The 17,710-nt window shown below is 40.3% G+C and overlaps 1 protein-coding gene across 3 annotated transcripts in view; it reads right to left on the reverse strand.

Moving 5' to 3' along the window:
* The window catches only part of DAB1 (Dab, reelin signal transducer, homolog 1 (Drosophila)), a 1,114,753-nt gene that overhangs the window by 105,666 nt on the left and 991,377 nt on the right, over positions 1 to 17,710 (reverse strand). For all 3 annotated transcript variants that reach the window (XM_015566970.1, XM_006768369.2, XM_015566969.1), the window contains one exon: positions 10,077 to 10,175. In XM_015566970.1, coding sequence (XP_015422456.1) covers positions 10,077 to 10,175 — 99 coding nt within the window. The remainder of the gene's footprint in view (positions 1 to 10,076; positions 10,176 to 17,710) is intronic.

Consider the following 17,710-nt stretch of genomic DNA (forward strand, 5'->3'; position numbering starts at 1 on the left):
TTTAAAATCCAAAATTGATAAAAATGATTCATTATGGGAAAGCTAACTCATTTCTGAGTTTACCAAATCTGCTTGAGAGCAGTCATCTCTCACTTTCTGGGTGATGTGACATCCTTCATCCCCGTCATGAATTAACCCCCATTTCAACTATCTTACAGAGGCCGCTTCATGAGTTCCAACTTCTAGAAACAGGTTGGCTGTGAGCTATAAATTGATTTTTTTTGGTGATAAATTAAAATTCAATATCATCCAACAAGATACTAAACATCCAGAGACCCAATTTTTCCCCTTAGATGTTCAGTCTCTTTGTTATTAAAATGGATCTGGGGCTGTTGTCAGGCATGTGGGAGCCGGAACACTGAAGAGAATGCACAAAGAGCATGGAGATGGGATAGAGGGAAAAGACTGTAAGGAGGAAAGAAAGGCAAAATAAGGAAGTGGAGGAAGGAAAGAGAACACTTTCTACTTCCTGTTTTGTGAGCATCAGAGAGTGCTGTTCAAGCCTAGGTGGTTTGCATGTAATTTGTTGGCCTTACTATCCAGCCCTGGCCTACCTTCTCAGTGTATCTTTCATGGACAGCATCACAGTCCTCCTGTATTGAGCCACTGGCACCCCACTCTTCTCCATGCCTATCCTCCTTCATGACTTTCCCACTGCAGAGTACTAGTCAATCCCTTTGCCTGGACACCGATCTTCTCATATCTCCAACTTCAAGCCCTGACCATTTTCAAGGCTCAACCTCTTCCTAAATCAGTCCATATGTTTTCAGATGGAAGAAATCATTTCTTCTTTTGAACTCTCATAATAGTTTTATCTCTTTATTGCATTTATTATTGTTGCTATGAATGTTTCATATATATATATATGTCTTACCTCCTATAAGTTTCTCAAAGGAAAGGTTTCAGACTGGTTCATCCCCATCCAACAGGCATATGTAGCATGAGTGAATGAATGAATGAATGAATGAACCAATGAAAATGGTAGCATGGCCTAGACCAGGGATGGGCAACCTTTTTGTGAGTGCGTGCCAAAACCAGCAAAATCTCTGACTCAAAATTCTTCTGCATGCCAACCCTACTTTTTTGAGAACCTAAGATGCACCTACACTGAATTTATCTGAAAAATAAAAAAGTCAATATTAAGAAAAAAACTGTAAATGGAAGATTATAAGAGAGAGTTTCGCATGCCAGCAAAAGTTACTGGCGTGCCATGTTTGGCACATATGCCAGGGGTTGCCCACCCCTGGCATAGACAGTTCTTCACTTTATCTAACTCAATTCCTTTTAATAACAAATATTTTGTAATTCTTCCTTTATTGTTTAAAATGATTATATAATATACCTACACATATAAAGTTTAAGCAAATTAAAATGTCCAAATTATAACATAAGGGAGAAATAAAAGAATATGATTTTTGATAAAAATCATGTGGACTTCTTTATACTTAGTTACAGATACAATAAAAGAATGTAACAGTGTTATGTTTGCACTTTCTTATAATGAATAAATTTGGGTTTAAGAGAGCATTCAACTCAATATTATTGACACTCATTTCTTTATATTTGACATTTTAAACAAGAGCCAAATTAGTTGAGTTATGGTGAATATGAAATGGATGCAGCACTGCTGTGTTGATAATTCAAATACAAAATGCATCACAGTGGTGTGGCTTTCCAAAATGATTAACAACAAGATACATCTCTCTCTCTCAGGTTAGTTGCATTTCTGGGAAATTCAGCATTGTGGATATGGTACAGAAATACTTTGCTTATATGTGAAGTAGAGTGAGGTTTGAAATTCAGTAATATAAATAGGCTTTTCATCCACATGAGTGTCTGATAAGACATTAGAAAGTCATATGGCAAAGGAAACTTTTTTGCTGTGTGACTGTCCTATACATTGCAGAATGTTTAGCATCCGTAGTTCCTAATAAATTCCTGCATTACCACCCTTAACCAGCTAACTGTCACACGTCCAAAGCAGAAACCATTCCCACACGATATTTTGAATTTAATTTAAAAAAATCTGCCGCTTGCATCTATAGACGCTTATGGTGTACAAAGGGTTAACCCAAAAGATGATACCACCAAAATTCTTATGTAAATATCCAAAATACCCATTAGGGGGACAGAACCAGTCAAGTTAAGAATATTTGGAGTAAAAGAAAGAAAACAAGCTTGGGCATTATGTGAATTTGAATTCAGTTTCTGCTACACATAGTAACCACGAGCAAGCCACTTACCCTACCTGTACCTTAGTTGACTCATCTATATAAGGGAGTTAATAAAAACCTCCAAGAGTTGTTTGGTTGTCAAATGAGACAAGATCCACAAAAGCCTGCTATAAACCATACAGTCCTGCTTACAGGTTAGTCATTAATATGGAAAAACCGGTAGATGGAACTAAAAGAATACCCCAAATAACCACAGAAACCTTGAGGAAGAACAAAATGTTAAGTATCATGCTCCCTAATTTCAAACTATACCACTAAGCTACAATGATCAGAACAGTATGGCACTAGTATAAAAACAGATAATAGATCAATGGACTAGAATACAGAGTCCATAAATATATGGTTGATTAATCTACAACAAAGAAGACAAAAATATACAATGCAGCAAAGACAGACTCTTCAGTAACTGGTGTTGAGAAAATTGGGCAGATAAAGGGTGTCCTAAAATTCACGCAAGATTTGAATTTTGCGTGAGCATTAATAACAACAACAAAAAATAAAAGCCTAATTTTACTTGGTTTATTGAATCAGATTCTAATATGTTTCCCTTTTATTTCAATTTCTTCAATTTGATAAGCATTACCAAGTACCAATTATAGCCCAGGAGCAGGGACAATGAAGACCATGGCTTTGCATATGTGCCAGCAAAGCCATGGAGGCCATTTACCGATGTGCTATTCCATATATAACCCTATACTGTATACTTTATAAATCAATTAGAAAATTACAATTTTTATTATAAACCCATGTTTTCTATCAAAATTACTTCTTGCACAAATTTTGGGACACTCTTTACATGCAAAAAGTGAAATTGGACCACTTTCTTCCACCATATACATAAACAAACTGAAAATGTACTAAAGACTTAAATGTTAAGACCTCAAACCATAAAATTCCTAGAATAAAATACAGACAGTAAACTCTTTAATATAAGTCTTCGGAATATCTTTTTGGGCATGTCTCTTTGAGCAAGGACAACAAAAGAAAAAATAAATAATGGGACCATATCAAACTAAAAAGGTTTTTCACAACAAAGGAAACCATCAACAAAATGAAAAGACAACCTATTGAATGTGAGAAGATATTTGCAAATGATACATCTTGAAAAAGAGTTAATAGCCAAAATGTATAAGGAACCCATGCAACTTAATACCAGAAAAAAAAATCATTTAAAAATAGGCAGAGAAACTGAACAGATATTTCTCCAAAGAGGACATACTGATGGCTAACAGACATATGAAAAGATGCTCAACATCATTAATCACCAAGGAAATGCAAATTTAAACCACCATGAGATATCACTTCACACCTCTCAGAATGGCTTTCATTTTAAAAAATACAAAAATAATAAATGCTGAAGAGGATGTAGAGAAAAGGGAATCCCTGCGCACTATTGATGGGAATACAGATTGGTGCAGCCACTACAGAAAACCGCATGGTTTTGTTGGGGGCCAGATGTAAGCTGGCAAGATCCTTGCACCTGCAGGGGCTAGCAAGGCCGGGACCCTTATCCACACAGTTTTCCCAGACTTGTTTGGATGGCGATTATCAGTAGAATGAGAGTAACATTTGTAGAATGAAAACAGCTTTTCATAGCTTGCCAAGAAGTCTGTACCTATTTACTGAGATATGCTGTACTGAGAATTTGTCCTTCTGCTGTATCCCTCCCTTAGAGATTAAGAGGAACAAAGAATACATTCCTCTTGATAGACCTCCTATTCAGTGTGTTATGTATAAATAGGATTGTAGAGCTAATAAACTCGCTTCAGTTCATCAAGAGAACTGGAGTCCTCCCGACCCCGCTTTCCTGTCTTTCTTTCTTTTCTCAATTCCCACCTCCCTGCCTCAGCCCGGCTCAACCCTGTCAGGCTGGCCCTGACATGGTTTCCTCAAATAATTAAAAATATAGCTGCCCTACAACCCAGCAATTCCACATCTGTGTATTTATCCAAAAAAAATCCAAAACATGAATCCCAAAGATATATCACCAGTCCTATGAGAGTAGTGTGTACTGTTTAATTTCAGTGGCATGCAAGATGGCAGGGATGTCCCCCAGGCCCCCCAGATCCCAGCATCCTGCTCTACAGCCCCTTCACCATCCTCCCTGCCTTCCTCCCTAGGACCAGTCTTCTTTCCTCTTCCTCTGAGCTCTTCCCAGACCATCCGGTTAGAACTGAGGGAAGAACAGTCCTGTTTCTGATGAGACACAGATAAGGTGACATCTGGTTTTCACTGAATAAATTATTAAATCAGCCCTGAAATTTAAGTGCAGCCCTTGCATTTAAAACACCATGACCCCTCTGTTATAATGGACAATGTTCAATCCTGGGCTACTCTCCACCTTTCCCCTGCCATGCCCTGCGTATTCTGTGTACATTTGCCAATTCTGAAGCACTAAGTCTATTTTTTTTGTGCAGTATCACTGAGCATGTACTATGTGGATGTCATTATGCTAACCAGATAGATAAATGTGATGAACAGAAAGATGCACCCTGTTCATCTGTGTATTTTAGAAGGACTCAGTTAATATTTCCTCCAGGGAGGAATGAATGAGCGCACATATTTTTCTCTTATAGACAGTTGTGCATTTAGAAATAGTTTTCTCTTTCCGACTTGCTCATCTGGTCCTCCCCAATGTACTCCTCCACAGGCAATCAGTGAGCCCTTTTCTATAAAAACCTTCCTTCATATTCTAGGGACAGCCCAGTCTTGATGCCCCGAGCACTGACAACTGCATTCACACCTGTATATAAAGCAGCTGTCAGTTCAATCTGTGAGTCTCATTTCAGCACTGGACTGTGACCACCTCGGGTATGGACCACTCATTATCCATCTGTGACTCCCCAGAAAACAGAGCATCACATGGCAGAGGTTAGGCATCAAACACGCTGCCGCCTGACCAGGTATTAGTTCCACTGCCAACATTGTGTCCACCAGAAATCCCCGTTGTAACTCCACCCTTTTGTCTTCACTCAGGAAAGCTCATCAGAAAGTGAACAATGGTGACAATAAGACAGGGATGACATGGAATCTGTTCTAATATATAGAAAAGGAAATCATTTCTAAAATTCGTTATTGTTATTGCTATGGTCTCAATATTTCTGTGCACTCCTCCCATTCTAACTCTCAAGGTGATGGTACTAAGAGGTGGGGCCTTTGAGGGTCATGAGGATGGAACCCTCATGAATGTGATTAGTGTCCTTAGACAGGAGGCCCTAGACAGCATCCTGACCCTTCTACCACATGAGCACATAGCAAAATGGTGCCCTCTATAAGGAAGTAGGCTCTCTCGCAAGACACTGATTCTGGTGGGGCCATCATCTTGGACTTCCCAGCCTTCAGAACTGTGAGAAATAAATGCTTGTTGTTCATAAGCCACTTAGTTATGGTATTTTGTTAAGGCAGGTCTGTTATAATTAGCAAGATCTTATTAGCATCAAGGATTCTGGGCCAGACTACCTGGGTTTGAATCTCTGTTCTGCCCTCAGTATCTGTGTGACTTAATGATTTGGCCCTCAGTTTTCTCATCTGTGAAATGGTGAGAATAATAGCATATATACTTCACTGAATTGTTGTAATGCACTTAGAATGGTGCACATAACAGTGCCAGATTAGTGATGGCTAAACCGAATGAACAAGCAAAATTCACATGGGATTGTGGCAACAAGATGCTACATCATCCTGAAAAGATGATGCAGACCACTGTCCTCTATCCTGAGAAAAAGATTTCTCTTTAGGATCTGAAATATTGATGATTTTTTATAGCATAAAATTATAATAATTTTATGGAACAAAACTAAATGGGACAATAAGCGAGTTCAAAGAGTTTCCCTGGAAAGACACAGTATTTGGGGTTGGAAGGTCTGTTCTGAGTCTACAGCAAGTCAGGGACCCTTGCAGAGCCTGTTTCCTTATCTGCAACATAATCATGACTTCACTTTTGCCTCCGTGTCCACTGGTCTGATTTGAGGACCCAGTAACATAGTGATAAGAAACCATTCCCGATTTGCTACTGCTTCCACTGTCACTGACAACAATGAATTTACATATGACATTTTCTACCTTCTCACAGATTCCCTTGACATAGTACCAATACCTCAGTCTCTGAAAACAGGAACAGCTTTCAATAATGACTTATTCCTTGCAACATGCTAATAATAAAACGAAATTTACTCATATAAGGATTGGGATCAAGAATCCTTTGAAACTCAAGACAAGGTGTAAATTGCTGAAAAGGGTCTCTTTAATTGGGATCAAAACATTTTTGACAGCTTTTGGATTTTAAAATTCTAGCTATTGTCACGTTCTGCAAATGTTTCTTTTCTTGGTTTAAAAAAAGTGCAGTCAAGCTTGAGCAGAAATACTTCAGACGTGATAAACAACTAAAATTGGACATTCCAAATGACAAAGACCCAGTTTTCCTTTTCTTTGATATTTAGGAAAGAATACTTCACTTAGACTCTTACCCTGCACAATTCAATCGGTCCCCTGCTGGGCAATGACAAAGGTTTAAGAAATCTTTCCTGCTTGTAATCTCCAATGAAGTTTTTGTAAAACCTCTATTTATCTGAAGATAAGTCATACTGAAAGGAATTTATTTTAAGGGAAACAAAGAATCTTAAAAATAGTGTCATCACCTTAGATGGGACTTAGCTCAACACTTCATTTCTATTCAACTCCCACAATTTCCCTTCTTATGGTTCTTGCTTGAATATTCCCAGCCACCGTGAACTCACTTGCACAGAAGGCACTACACCTAACTGCTCAATAGCTCTGAGTGGTAGAAAATTCTTCTTACGCATAAACTGAAACTGCTTCCTAGAAACTCCTATCACCGGGTCTGATTCTATTCATGAGTCACACAGAACAAATCACTACCTTCTACCACACAACTCTTTGGAGAGATGAACACTATTAACACGGGGTGCCCTGCTCCCTGTCGTCTCCACTTTAGGCTTACACACGTTCAGTCTTCTCCACCAGCTTCCCCAGACTTGTGCTCAGGCACATTAACAAGGTGAGGATGCAAAAGCAGGTGCTACAGAGGCCCAACATTAATCAAACAGAACCAGAGTGGACTAAGCCAGACAGACAACATTGAACTCTGCCTTCCATCAGATTCTCCACGAGGGATCTGACATATTTTCCATAAGGCCAGATGGCTTTGGACTGAAATAATGCTTTTACTGTTAGTCTCTCTTTGTGTATAGCTAGAAAATAAAAACTAATATTATAAGATTTGGTGATATCTTTCTTTGGGGGCAACTTAGCTACCCTTCAGTGAGTTTTAGATAAATGTAAAGAATAAAACTACCTCACTTCATTAGTTAAACTGGGTGATTAGGACTTTAATTAGCTGGGCACAGCCTCCTTGGTGGTGGGGTACATGATAGAATAGCAAGGCCTCAAAATATTCCCCCAAACGAGATAAAGCATCTGATATTCTGCCTCACTCCTGTCCCTTTCGTTAGGCGAGTTGTCATGGTGATAGGTAGGGAGACTAAAGATGATGACCTAAGATCGCAGCATAGGAATCACTGTGAAACCCTCTCAGGCTTGATCTGTATTACCTTACTCCCTCCCACAAAGGATCTAAGGACTCCATATCCTCCACGTTTCTCCAAGCCCAAAGCTCTCTGCCTCCTCTGTGTACCCAGGATCCTATGAGACCATGTGTGTGTTAAGAAATTTTGGCTCAGCATAGTTTCCCATCCCCCAACTGCCCTGGTCTCCTTTACCAGGATATACTTTGATTTGCTTTATCCTTTTTAAAATGTGTGGTTCAAAGCTAAGCATAGGTGTCCCATCTATAGTCTTTCCAGGAAAAGGAAAACCAGACTTTTCAGAAGATAGGAGAGGCTTACATTAGGCTCCTAATCTTGCAGCATTCAAACTCCTTCACTACTGATGCTAATATCTTCATTCTCAGCTCTCTTCTACTGAGGCAGCCCAGGTAGACAGCCCCACCTTTCTCTCTCTCTGGAAGTCAATTGTGTTGAGTTCTGATTCATGTCAGCTGAAGGCTAAATCCCAGTTCTGCCTCCTCCATGCTGGTGAACTTAGGAAAGCCACTTACACTGAGAGAGAATATGCAATGCTATTAAGTGAAAAGGCTCATGAGCTAGACTGCCCGGGTTCAAATCCTATCTCCACAGCCACTTGCTTTCAGCTAGATAATAAACTTTTCTCTCTTTGATACCTTCAACTACGAAAAGGAGGTAACAATACGACCTACATCATAGGGTTATCATGAGGATTAAATGGGTGGGTACTTACAAAGGACTGACAACAACGTGTGGCACATATTATGTGCTTGATGAAGGACCTATTGTTATGATTATCTCAAAAGGCTTGGTGAGGAGAAAACTGAATAATGTGTGTAAAGTTTCTAATATGGACCTAGTATATAGCATGTTCTCAATAAACTGAACTTATTATCATCAGTTATTTTTATTGTGGTAAATATACATAACATAAAATTTGCCACTTTAACCATTTTTAAGAGGCATAAAGCACATTCTCCTTGTGGTGTGACCATTGCAGCCTTCAATCAGCACTGTTGTCTTCTTCCCGAACTTAAACTCTGTCCCCAGTTAACACTAACTCTTCACTGCCCAGCCCGGGGCCCTGGCAACCACCATTCTACTTTCTGTCTCTGAACTGGATTCCTCTGGACACCTCAGGTAAGTAGACTCCCTCAGAATTTATCTTCTTATGACTCGCTCATTTCACTTTGAAAAATGTCCTCAAGGTTCATCTATGTTGTAGCATATGCAGAACTTCCCTCCTTTTGTTGCTGAACATCATATCATTGTCTGCATATACACATTTGGATTTTCTGTTCATCCATGGGAGGACCCTGGGGTGCTTCTACCATTTAGCTATTGTGAATAAAGCTGCTACGAACATGGGTGTGCCCTTATCTGTCCTATGACTAGTTTTTCAGGAGTAACTTTGCTTCAGGAAGACCCATTTTCACTGTTAAATCATCACCCTACTACTGACATTTTATCCTAGTATGAGTCAGAACAAAGGGGAGAAAAAAATAATGCAAAATGACAAAGGTTAATTAACTTGGCAAGTAGAGTATTGTTTATACAGTGCCTGATAAATTACCTTGTAAAGTTCAGTGGAGGCGAATACATGAGTAAAAGGACAAATATGTCCATTTGACGCTCGCCCTCTCAACGGAACAGGTCACAGACTATTTTTCTGTTTTTCCCTTACCATCAATACACAGGACCCATAATGTCAGACAAGCCCTGAGGATGAACCTGGGAGCTAATTGCCTCTGGGAGGTTGATGAAAACACAAAACCATGTCTTTGGTTCGTTCAACAAACATATTAGTGCTTACATTTCCTGGGCATGCAGTGATAGATTTTTTTAAAAAAAGATGGAAAACTCCATTTATTCTTTTTGATTGCAGCAACTACAAGGTTCCACAGGTTAAACTCAAGAGAGTCTGGATGCTTTGACCGAGTCAAAAGAGCCCCATGTGTCTCCCTCTAGGATGCATGTCGTTAAAGCTGCCAACACACAAAGAAATTCAACTTAAACCGTCACACTGCCCACCGCTCCTCAAAGCTCATCAATCTCCCATTAGATTCCTGGGACCGGGTGACACTTTTATCACAATTACACGGTAAGAAACATGGTGCAGCGCACTGTGGCCAAGTCCGGGAAGAGCCCCCTTTGATGGACGATCACAGTTGATCAAGTTTGTCAGCTGCTTTATGTGTTTTTATGCTCATTTGATATTCCTGCCCAGCGCCGACAGGCTTTTAAGGGCACATCTGTCAATGGATTCAATTGCACAATGCCATGTGTTTCTTTTACTTACCCCTGTCTTCTCATCAAAGATTTTGATTCCTCCAAAGGAGATGGTTAAAAAGATTTTCTGTTTGTGTTCTCCTTTGGAACGAGCGCCAGCCACAACGCCCTGTTGAAAGGAAAGACATGGTTTTTACTTTAGTGTTTTCATTTGAAAATATCCTCCGGTCCCAAAGGCATGTCAGATACCATCGGTGGTGCCACCAATCAGGCTCACGCCTTTCTCTCTGCTCCTTCAGGTTTCCCTGCTCCATGAGCTTGCATCTGCTCGACGTTGTCAGGGAACACTTATCCTCGCTGTTCGAACACTGTATAAATAGATATCTGAGCACCGACTCATGTGGCTAACCGAGATTTATAGAATGCCTACTCTGTGCCCAGGTACTGGCTCAGAATTTGAGATCCCGAGAGACACACAATATGGTCTTCTTATTAATAGCTTTTGCTGGGTTTTGCATTGCGTATGGTTTTAATCTATTCAATAAAGATGAGTAATGGAATAGATTCTTAAATATGATTTTATTTTTATTATGTGTCTGGGGAAACTTTTCATATGAATCAATTTAGAGAACATTAAGAAAATAAAAATTATTGCCAAATTATTGCATGTCTCAATTTTTGCTTGGAAAAATAGGATTATCATAGTTTATGCCTATAGTTTGTAACATTTACCCACAGACATTTTGTATGTCCCTCCACTCTTTTTCCTATCATTCCTGGGTATTCAAATAAAGTACTTACTTACTCAAAGTATTCCATTTATCAAAACATCTTTTCCACACTTTCTCAAATGTTTTATAAACTAAAGGTATGTATATGAGTCAATTAGAAGATAAATGCCATAAAAGGTAGGGGAACTGCTCTGCTTTCTGCTCTCTCCCAGGTGTCCAGTACAGTCCTAGAGGGCAGGGGCATCTCTGTAAATTATTGTTCCATGAATGTTCTATCCTGAGTTTCCCAAAGTCGATATGATGCAAGTTAAGAGTAAAGACACTTGCTTTTTAAACTGCCTCAATGGTGGCCAAGTATAGGTAAGCATGGGTTTCATACTAGGCGACGACTTGGAGGGTAAGGACACATCTAGGAATTTGCACTCAAGGACTGCTGGGGATTCTGCCTTAAGCATTTTGAGGCTTCCAGCCCCTTCAGAACCATTAGCCTCTGCAGAGGGTGAGATGAAGCCTGACTCTCAGCAGTTGTGGTTTTGGACTTTTAGGCGTAGTAAAGTCTAAAATAGTACTGATTTCATATTTCCAGGAGATAAAAGTTGTCCATGCTGTTCTCAGAAGAACAAATGGTCAACATCAGTCTCTGAGAACAACTAAGGTTAGAGAGCAATTGACACAATCAGAAGGCACAGGGAGGGGCGTTCATTCTCTTGGGGTTGTTTGATCATCCACAGGTCGTGTATTAAAATTACTCAGAACATCTGGAGTATACTCCTAGCTCTCTGTGATCTCGGACCAATTACTCTCCTCTCAGTTCCATTTCCCCAAGTGTAAATACCTCTCTGGCATGGTTGAATTAAATAACATTTTATTTCAAGTTCCTAGCCCCATATCTGGTACATTGCAGGAATGTAAAAAAAAACAATAATAATAACTTCTAGTAAATGAATGATTGTCCCTTAAAACTTATGTTCCAGTTACTGTTTAGGTGCCTTCAAGTAGGAATTTCACTACCTGGGAAGTTGCCCACTCATTCTTAAGTGCCTCTTACTCTACACACAGATGTGCAGAATATTGGAGCCAGAGAAAACCTTAAAACTAATCAGTCCCAATCTCCCAACTGACAGATTGACAGATGAGAAAATGATGCCTAGAAAGTCCAGAAATGGAAAAGCTGGCGGGGCGGGGGGGAAAGTCTCTTGACGCAGGGAGAAGATATATTTCTTTATGTTGTGTCTTTTTTCTAGCAAGCTGACACATTCCTATAACCCTACCCAGGGTTCCTCCTTCAGCGTCTGGGACTGCTACATGCTGACATAAGATTCCACCTCCAATGACTATTCAGTAAATAGGTAAAGAGAGGGACTCATCCCCAAAGCTAAGTCCTCTACCTCTTTAACACCCATGTCCTAGTCAAAGGTCCCTGAATTCCTCACCACACTGCTTGCTTTCCCATTAATTTACTGAGGAATGAGTTTAAGGACCTGGGAGAATGGTCAAAGTTTGTGTCTTTGCAACCCCAGGGGAATCCTATTTCTGTCTGATGCCACTCCATCAGAGACATGGTCTCTGACCCCTCCACCCTCCACCCCGCCAAACTTTGTCTCATTCTTTCCCCCGATGTCTCTTCCTAGTGGCTCTTACCACCATCTGAGATATGTATTCATTTGCTGACTGGCTGCCTTTGCCCAACAGAACAAAAGCTCAACTGTTCATGAAAGTTGGTTTTGTTCATTCTACGTGCCCAGTGTTGGGAACAGAGCCCGGAATAAAGCAGGCACTCAAAGGGGTAAAGCAACTGTCCCTCGCTTAGGCAGTGAACAAGCCAGGCTTTGAACCCAGGAAAATTTGACTTTGAAAACTGTGTTCTTGGCTGGATTTGGAGTAAAATAACTTATGCTGCCAGCCCTCTTTTGCCTAACCTTCAACCTCCAGTAGCCAGACTTACACAAAGGGAGAACACGAAGTAGCCCCATCACAAATGGAAGGACTGGAAGGACAGCGTCAAAGGGAGGGGAGCCCTTCCTTCTTGTTTAACCCCTTCCTGGGTGAGGACATCGCAGGAAGGAGGGCGGAGAGGGCTTCACCTTGGGTCAGGAAGATTAGCTTCAATGTGCCTCTTCAAAACAGTCCTCACAGTCCCTAGAACTTAGAATTACTGCCACATCAAGCAGCAACAATGCCCGGCACACAGCAGTGCTGGCTGAGTACTGCTCCCCTTCACCTCCTGGTTCCACTTAGTTATCAACCAACACCCTGGTAGAATAGGGCAGAGCATAAAGAAGGTGGACAGAGCAGGCATACATGTTCCAGGAGCATTTCTGTCTGGGGCTGCTGGCGGTCGCTTTACGTGACAAATGAAAGCAAGAAGGACTATCCACGTGATGCTGTCTTTGGGAAAATAAAACTCCAAATTTATTGAACACGTTTCTCCTATGAGACAAGACCCTGAGTCAAACTCTGAAAAATTGCCCTAAGTCCCAGCACGTCCGCCACCAGACAGCAAGTGCTGCCTCTGGGTCTCATCTCCCCAGGATGATTCACTGCTGCTCCGTGGAACTCATGGAGGTCCCGGGACAGCTCTGGCTGGAGAGTCCAAAGATGTGGAAGTAGGTGCCTTTACGGACTCTGCGCCTAGGATTAGCTGCCTGACCTAGGAAGTCACAGCTGGAAACCTGGAAATTAAGGTGTCAAACATTTTCCTGGGCACCCACTATGTAGAAGTTCTCTGATGTGCTATATAATATAGCCCATATGACAATCCAGGGTTGAAAGAATGACCTCTCTTATTTCACATCTGAGGAAACATAGGTCGGAGGGTCAGGTGACCACCCCCAAACCTCAAGGAACCTACAAGACCTAGAGAATTCAGTGATTTTTCAGATTCCAGTATTTGAGTTCCTTCTGTGAGAACACTCTGTAAGGGACGTGAGGAGAAAAGCACAGATGAAATAAATGGACTACACAATATACTACAGGTATGTAAAAAATGTTCTGAAAATAGGTAGGCAAGGCCACTTGCAACCAGACTCAGCTGTGAAGGAGAACTCTGACATGAGATTAATCCCCTTCTCGCCTCATAAGGATGCTGGAGCATTTAAGTGAGTATGCACATCTGCATCTGCAAGGTGTACAGGGAGAGCTCAGCAACTACGTTACCAGTATTATTAGTACTAATATTGATATTAGCAAGCAATCCCATGTGTTAAGCTTAAAATCTAGGAGTGAAACCAAGATAGATTAAATGCAGATCAAAAGAGAAAATTATTGCCCTAGCTGGTTTGGCTCAGTGGATAGAGTGTAGGCCTGAGGACTGTAGGGTCCTGGGTTCAATTCCAGTCAAGGGCACATGCTCGGGTTGTGGGCTCAATCCTTGGTAGGGGGTGTGCAGGAGGCGGCCAATCAGTGATTCTATCGCATCATTGATGTTTCTATCTCTCACTCCCTCTCCCTTTCTCTCTGAAATTAATTTAAACACACATACACACAACACACACACACACACACACACACACACACACACACACACGAGAATATTATTTAGCCTTACACTATGTCTTGTCAAACACTAGGCTTCTGAAGATCTGCATTTGAATTCTGGGCTAAATGAAGGTTAAATGAAGGTTCTGGACCAAATCCTTTAATGTCCACAAACCTTAGATTTCTTACTGGAAGAAGGCTCAATCTCACATGATCAAGAGATAATGTATACTGAGGTACTTTGGTGGCCCTAAAATTAAAAGATGATGATGACAGTGATTTGTTGGTAGACAGGCGATGGCTCACTCAGACTCACAGTGTGAACCCTGTCTCAAATCTCTGACATCCAAGAGAAAACTCTACAACAAGGAAAGGCACCAGCTTCAGAGAGCCTAGCAAAGAAAGACAGAATTATTTTCATTGCTCATATGGTCTACCGTGAAAAAGTGGGCCCTTTTGCAATGCTGAGGCATTTTGTACTTCTCTGTCTCTCTCTTTCCTGGGCAGGTGGCCAAAGGACGACTCGATCATTTATGTTTCTGTGTTTCCCAAAGAAAGACCATGGGGACTGAAATGTCAACATTCTTCTTGGCAACTTGCGAATAATGAAACATGATTGTCATGAATCAAAACCCCTCAAGTTCAGCAGATCTGAAAGGAGTATGTATAGTAGGACAAATTCTCAGGGCTTTGGGAGCCCCTCTGCTATGAAGGTTACAGATGGGACATTTTTAAAAAAAAACACACACACAAAAAAACAGAAAAAAACAGATGGGACACTTCATTGCAGATAACACACACACACACACACACACACACACACACAAGGTCAGCAGTCATCACCAGGTCTGATCCAGTTAATGTGGCCTACATTACGTGACCCTTCAGGGAGCATAAGTCGACTCCTGTCCCATGTCCACATTGGCCTTGGTGCTTCCATGAAGGTGACTGGCCAATGAGGCACTCTGTAATAGATACCTGCTATCTAACAGGATGCTGGAGATGGGGGAATGGGGGAGGGATGTATCAGATCCTTTCTCATCAGCAGATTGTGGCTCTGGTTGGGAACCAGGTCATGGGAGATCTTGATGTCTTTTAATCAACATTTTCCAGGAGCAAATCTCTATTTGCCTGGCCTCAAACTCAGTAAGGAGGGACTTTGGCAAGAATCAAGATCCTGGCCTTTCTCCCCACCTTGCATTAGGGTCTCTGTGGGAAGCAGGTGTGGCTCTACCTGATTGAGAAGTTTGGAGAGAAGCTGAGCCCTCATGGCTCAGTCTCTCCTGGGTTCTCTCTGCAAGCTGCCTGCTGGTAGTGAGGTTGCATTCTGGTCTGATCTCATATGTGAGTCCAGGTCCTGCTCTGGAGCAGGAAAGGGGATGAGGAGAATAGGGAGGGTTGCGGTTGTCCAATTCCCCATAAATCAAGTGAGATAGCCTGTCTCTTTCAAGGATACCCACTATGCCCGTGTATCTACATCATGTTTTCCAGAGCAGCACTTATCAGTTATAAAGCTGGAATTTAGAATTCATCCTTTCCGATTCCTTTGTCTATTTGTCAATCAGATTTGAACTTGGCAGAAAAAGAGGGCTCATTGTTGGACTTCCCTCAAAGCTCAGAACATCGTTTAATTGTCAAAAAGGATACATTAACCTCTTCCAAGGTGATAACCTGTGAAATCACAATTTGGATGTCTTTTATGTCTATTTTTATTACACCTTACAATAAATAGACACATAATTGTTCACATAAAGTTTGCTTATGTGACAGCAAAAAAGAAAAAGAAAGTAATGGATACATAGTTTAGGAAATTAAAAGGTTTTAAAAATGATGATTCCTATAGTCATGCTTTAGGGAGACTTAGCATCGGATATACATGTTAAACTGCTGAGAAAATCTTATAGTATAAAAAAATAACAGCTGTGATTTACTAAGCAAATATTAAAGAAAAGTGTTTTGAAAATACTGTCCCATTTAATACTTTTAGGCATTGGCCAGCTTTTTTAAAAAAATTCTTTTTTTCTTACATTTAAAAAAATTATACTAACCAAGCTATATCCTCAGTGACAATTTGAAGATAATTTTAAAAGTGCTCATAACATATTATTATCAGATGACAAAAAAGCAGAATATACAATTGTATAAATAGTTATTCTAATTATATTAAACATTGTGTATATTTCATATAATGTATATAAAAATACAAAGAGATTATAAATCACACACTTTTAAAATGCTGACACTAATCTTCTTTGTGTGGTGGGATTGAGGATGATTTCAATTTTCCTCCTTATACTTTTCTGTATTTTGAAAATATTTTATAACATTTTGTGAATTCTATAATCAGTAAAATCATATGTTTTAAATGCATAAGGTATTTTACAGAGTTGTTGCTAAACCATTTTATTTTTATGTATTTATTATTATTATTAAATCCTCACTGGAGGATATTTTTCCATTGATTTTTAGAGAGAGTGGAAGAGAGGGGGAAAGACAGAGAAACATCGATGTGAGAGAAACACATCCATTGATTGCCTCCTGCAAGATCCCAGGCCATGGCCCGTCTGGGGAGGACCTCACAACCCAGGTATGTACATTTGACCTGAATCGAACCTGGGACCTTTTGGTCTGTAGGCCGACACTCTATCCACTGAGCCAAACCATTTACTTATTTATTTTTTAAAATATGGAACGCTTCACGAATTTGCATGTCATACTTGCGCAGGGGCCATGCTTATCTTCTCTGTATCGTTCCAATTTTAGTATATGTGCTGCCAAAGCGAGCACCAAACCATTTAATTTTAAAACTATTTTTATATTACTACAACCCCCCCCCCCAAAAAAAAATAACTTGGAGACCGCAATCTAGGAACAAAAAATTTTCTTTTTGTATGTTTTTAAGAGACCTTTAAATATGACAATTTTTTAATTTTGCTTATTAAATTTTTTCCAGTGTCTTTGCATTTCAATGAAAAAGATTCTTTAAAGCATTTAAAATAAGAAACCTCTTTATATCTCCATATTCCAATATCTGGTTACACATTACTTAAAAAATATTTCCCCTTATTATTAAGTATTTGAGGGTGTTGATATTAGTTACAAAAATGAATAAAATCATCTTTTATCTTAACACTAGAGGCCTGATGCATGAAATTCGTGCAAGAGTAGGCCTTCCTTCCCCACATTGCCGGCACCAGCTTCCTTCTGGCACCCGGGACCCGGGCTTCCCTCACAGCCCCGACTTCATCCGGAAGGTCATCTGGAATGATGCCTGGTCTACTTAGCATATTACCCTTTTATTATTATGGATAACATCTTTTACCTTATTTATCATATATATAATGATCTCACTCATTCATGGATAATTGAGACCATCATAAACTTTTGACCAATAATAGATACAGAGGCAGAGCTGCCTCAAACAGAGTGTCAAACTGCAGCGGGAAGGCCGGGGAGGGTTCGGGAGCGGGAGGGAGGGGGGTAAGAGGTCAACCAA

The sequence above is a fragment of the Myotis davidii genome, unplaced genomic scaffold, assembly GCF_000327345.1.
Source record: "Myotis davidii unplaced genomic scaffold, ASM32734v1 scaffold79, whole genome shotgun sequence".
NCBI classification, from domain to species: domain Eukaryota; kingdom Metazoa; phylum Chordata; class Mammalia; order Chiroptera; family Vespertilionidae; genus Myotis; species Myotis davidii.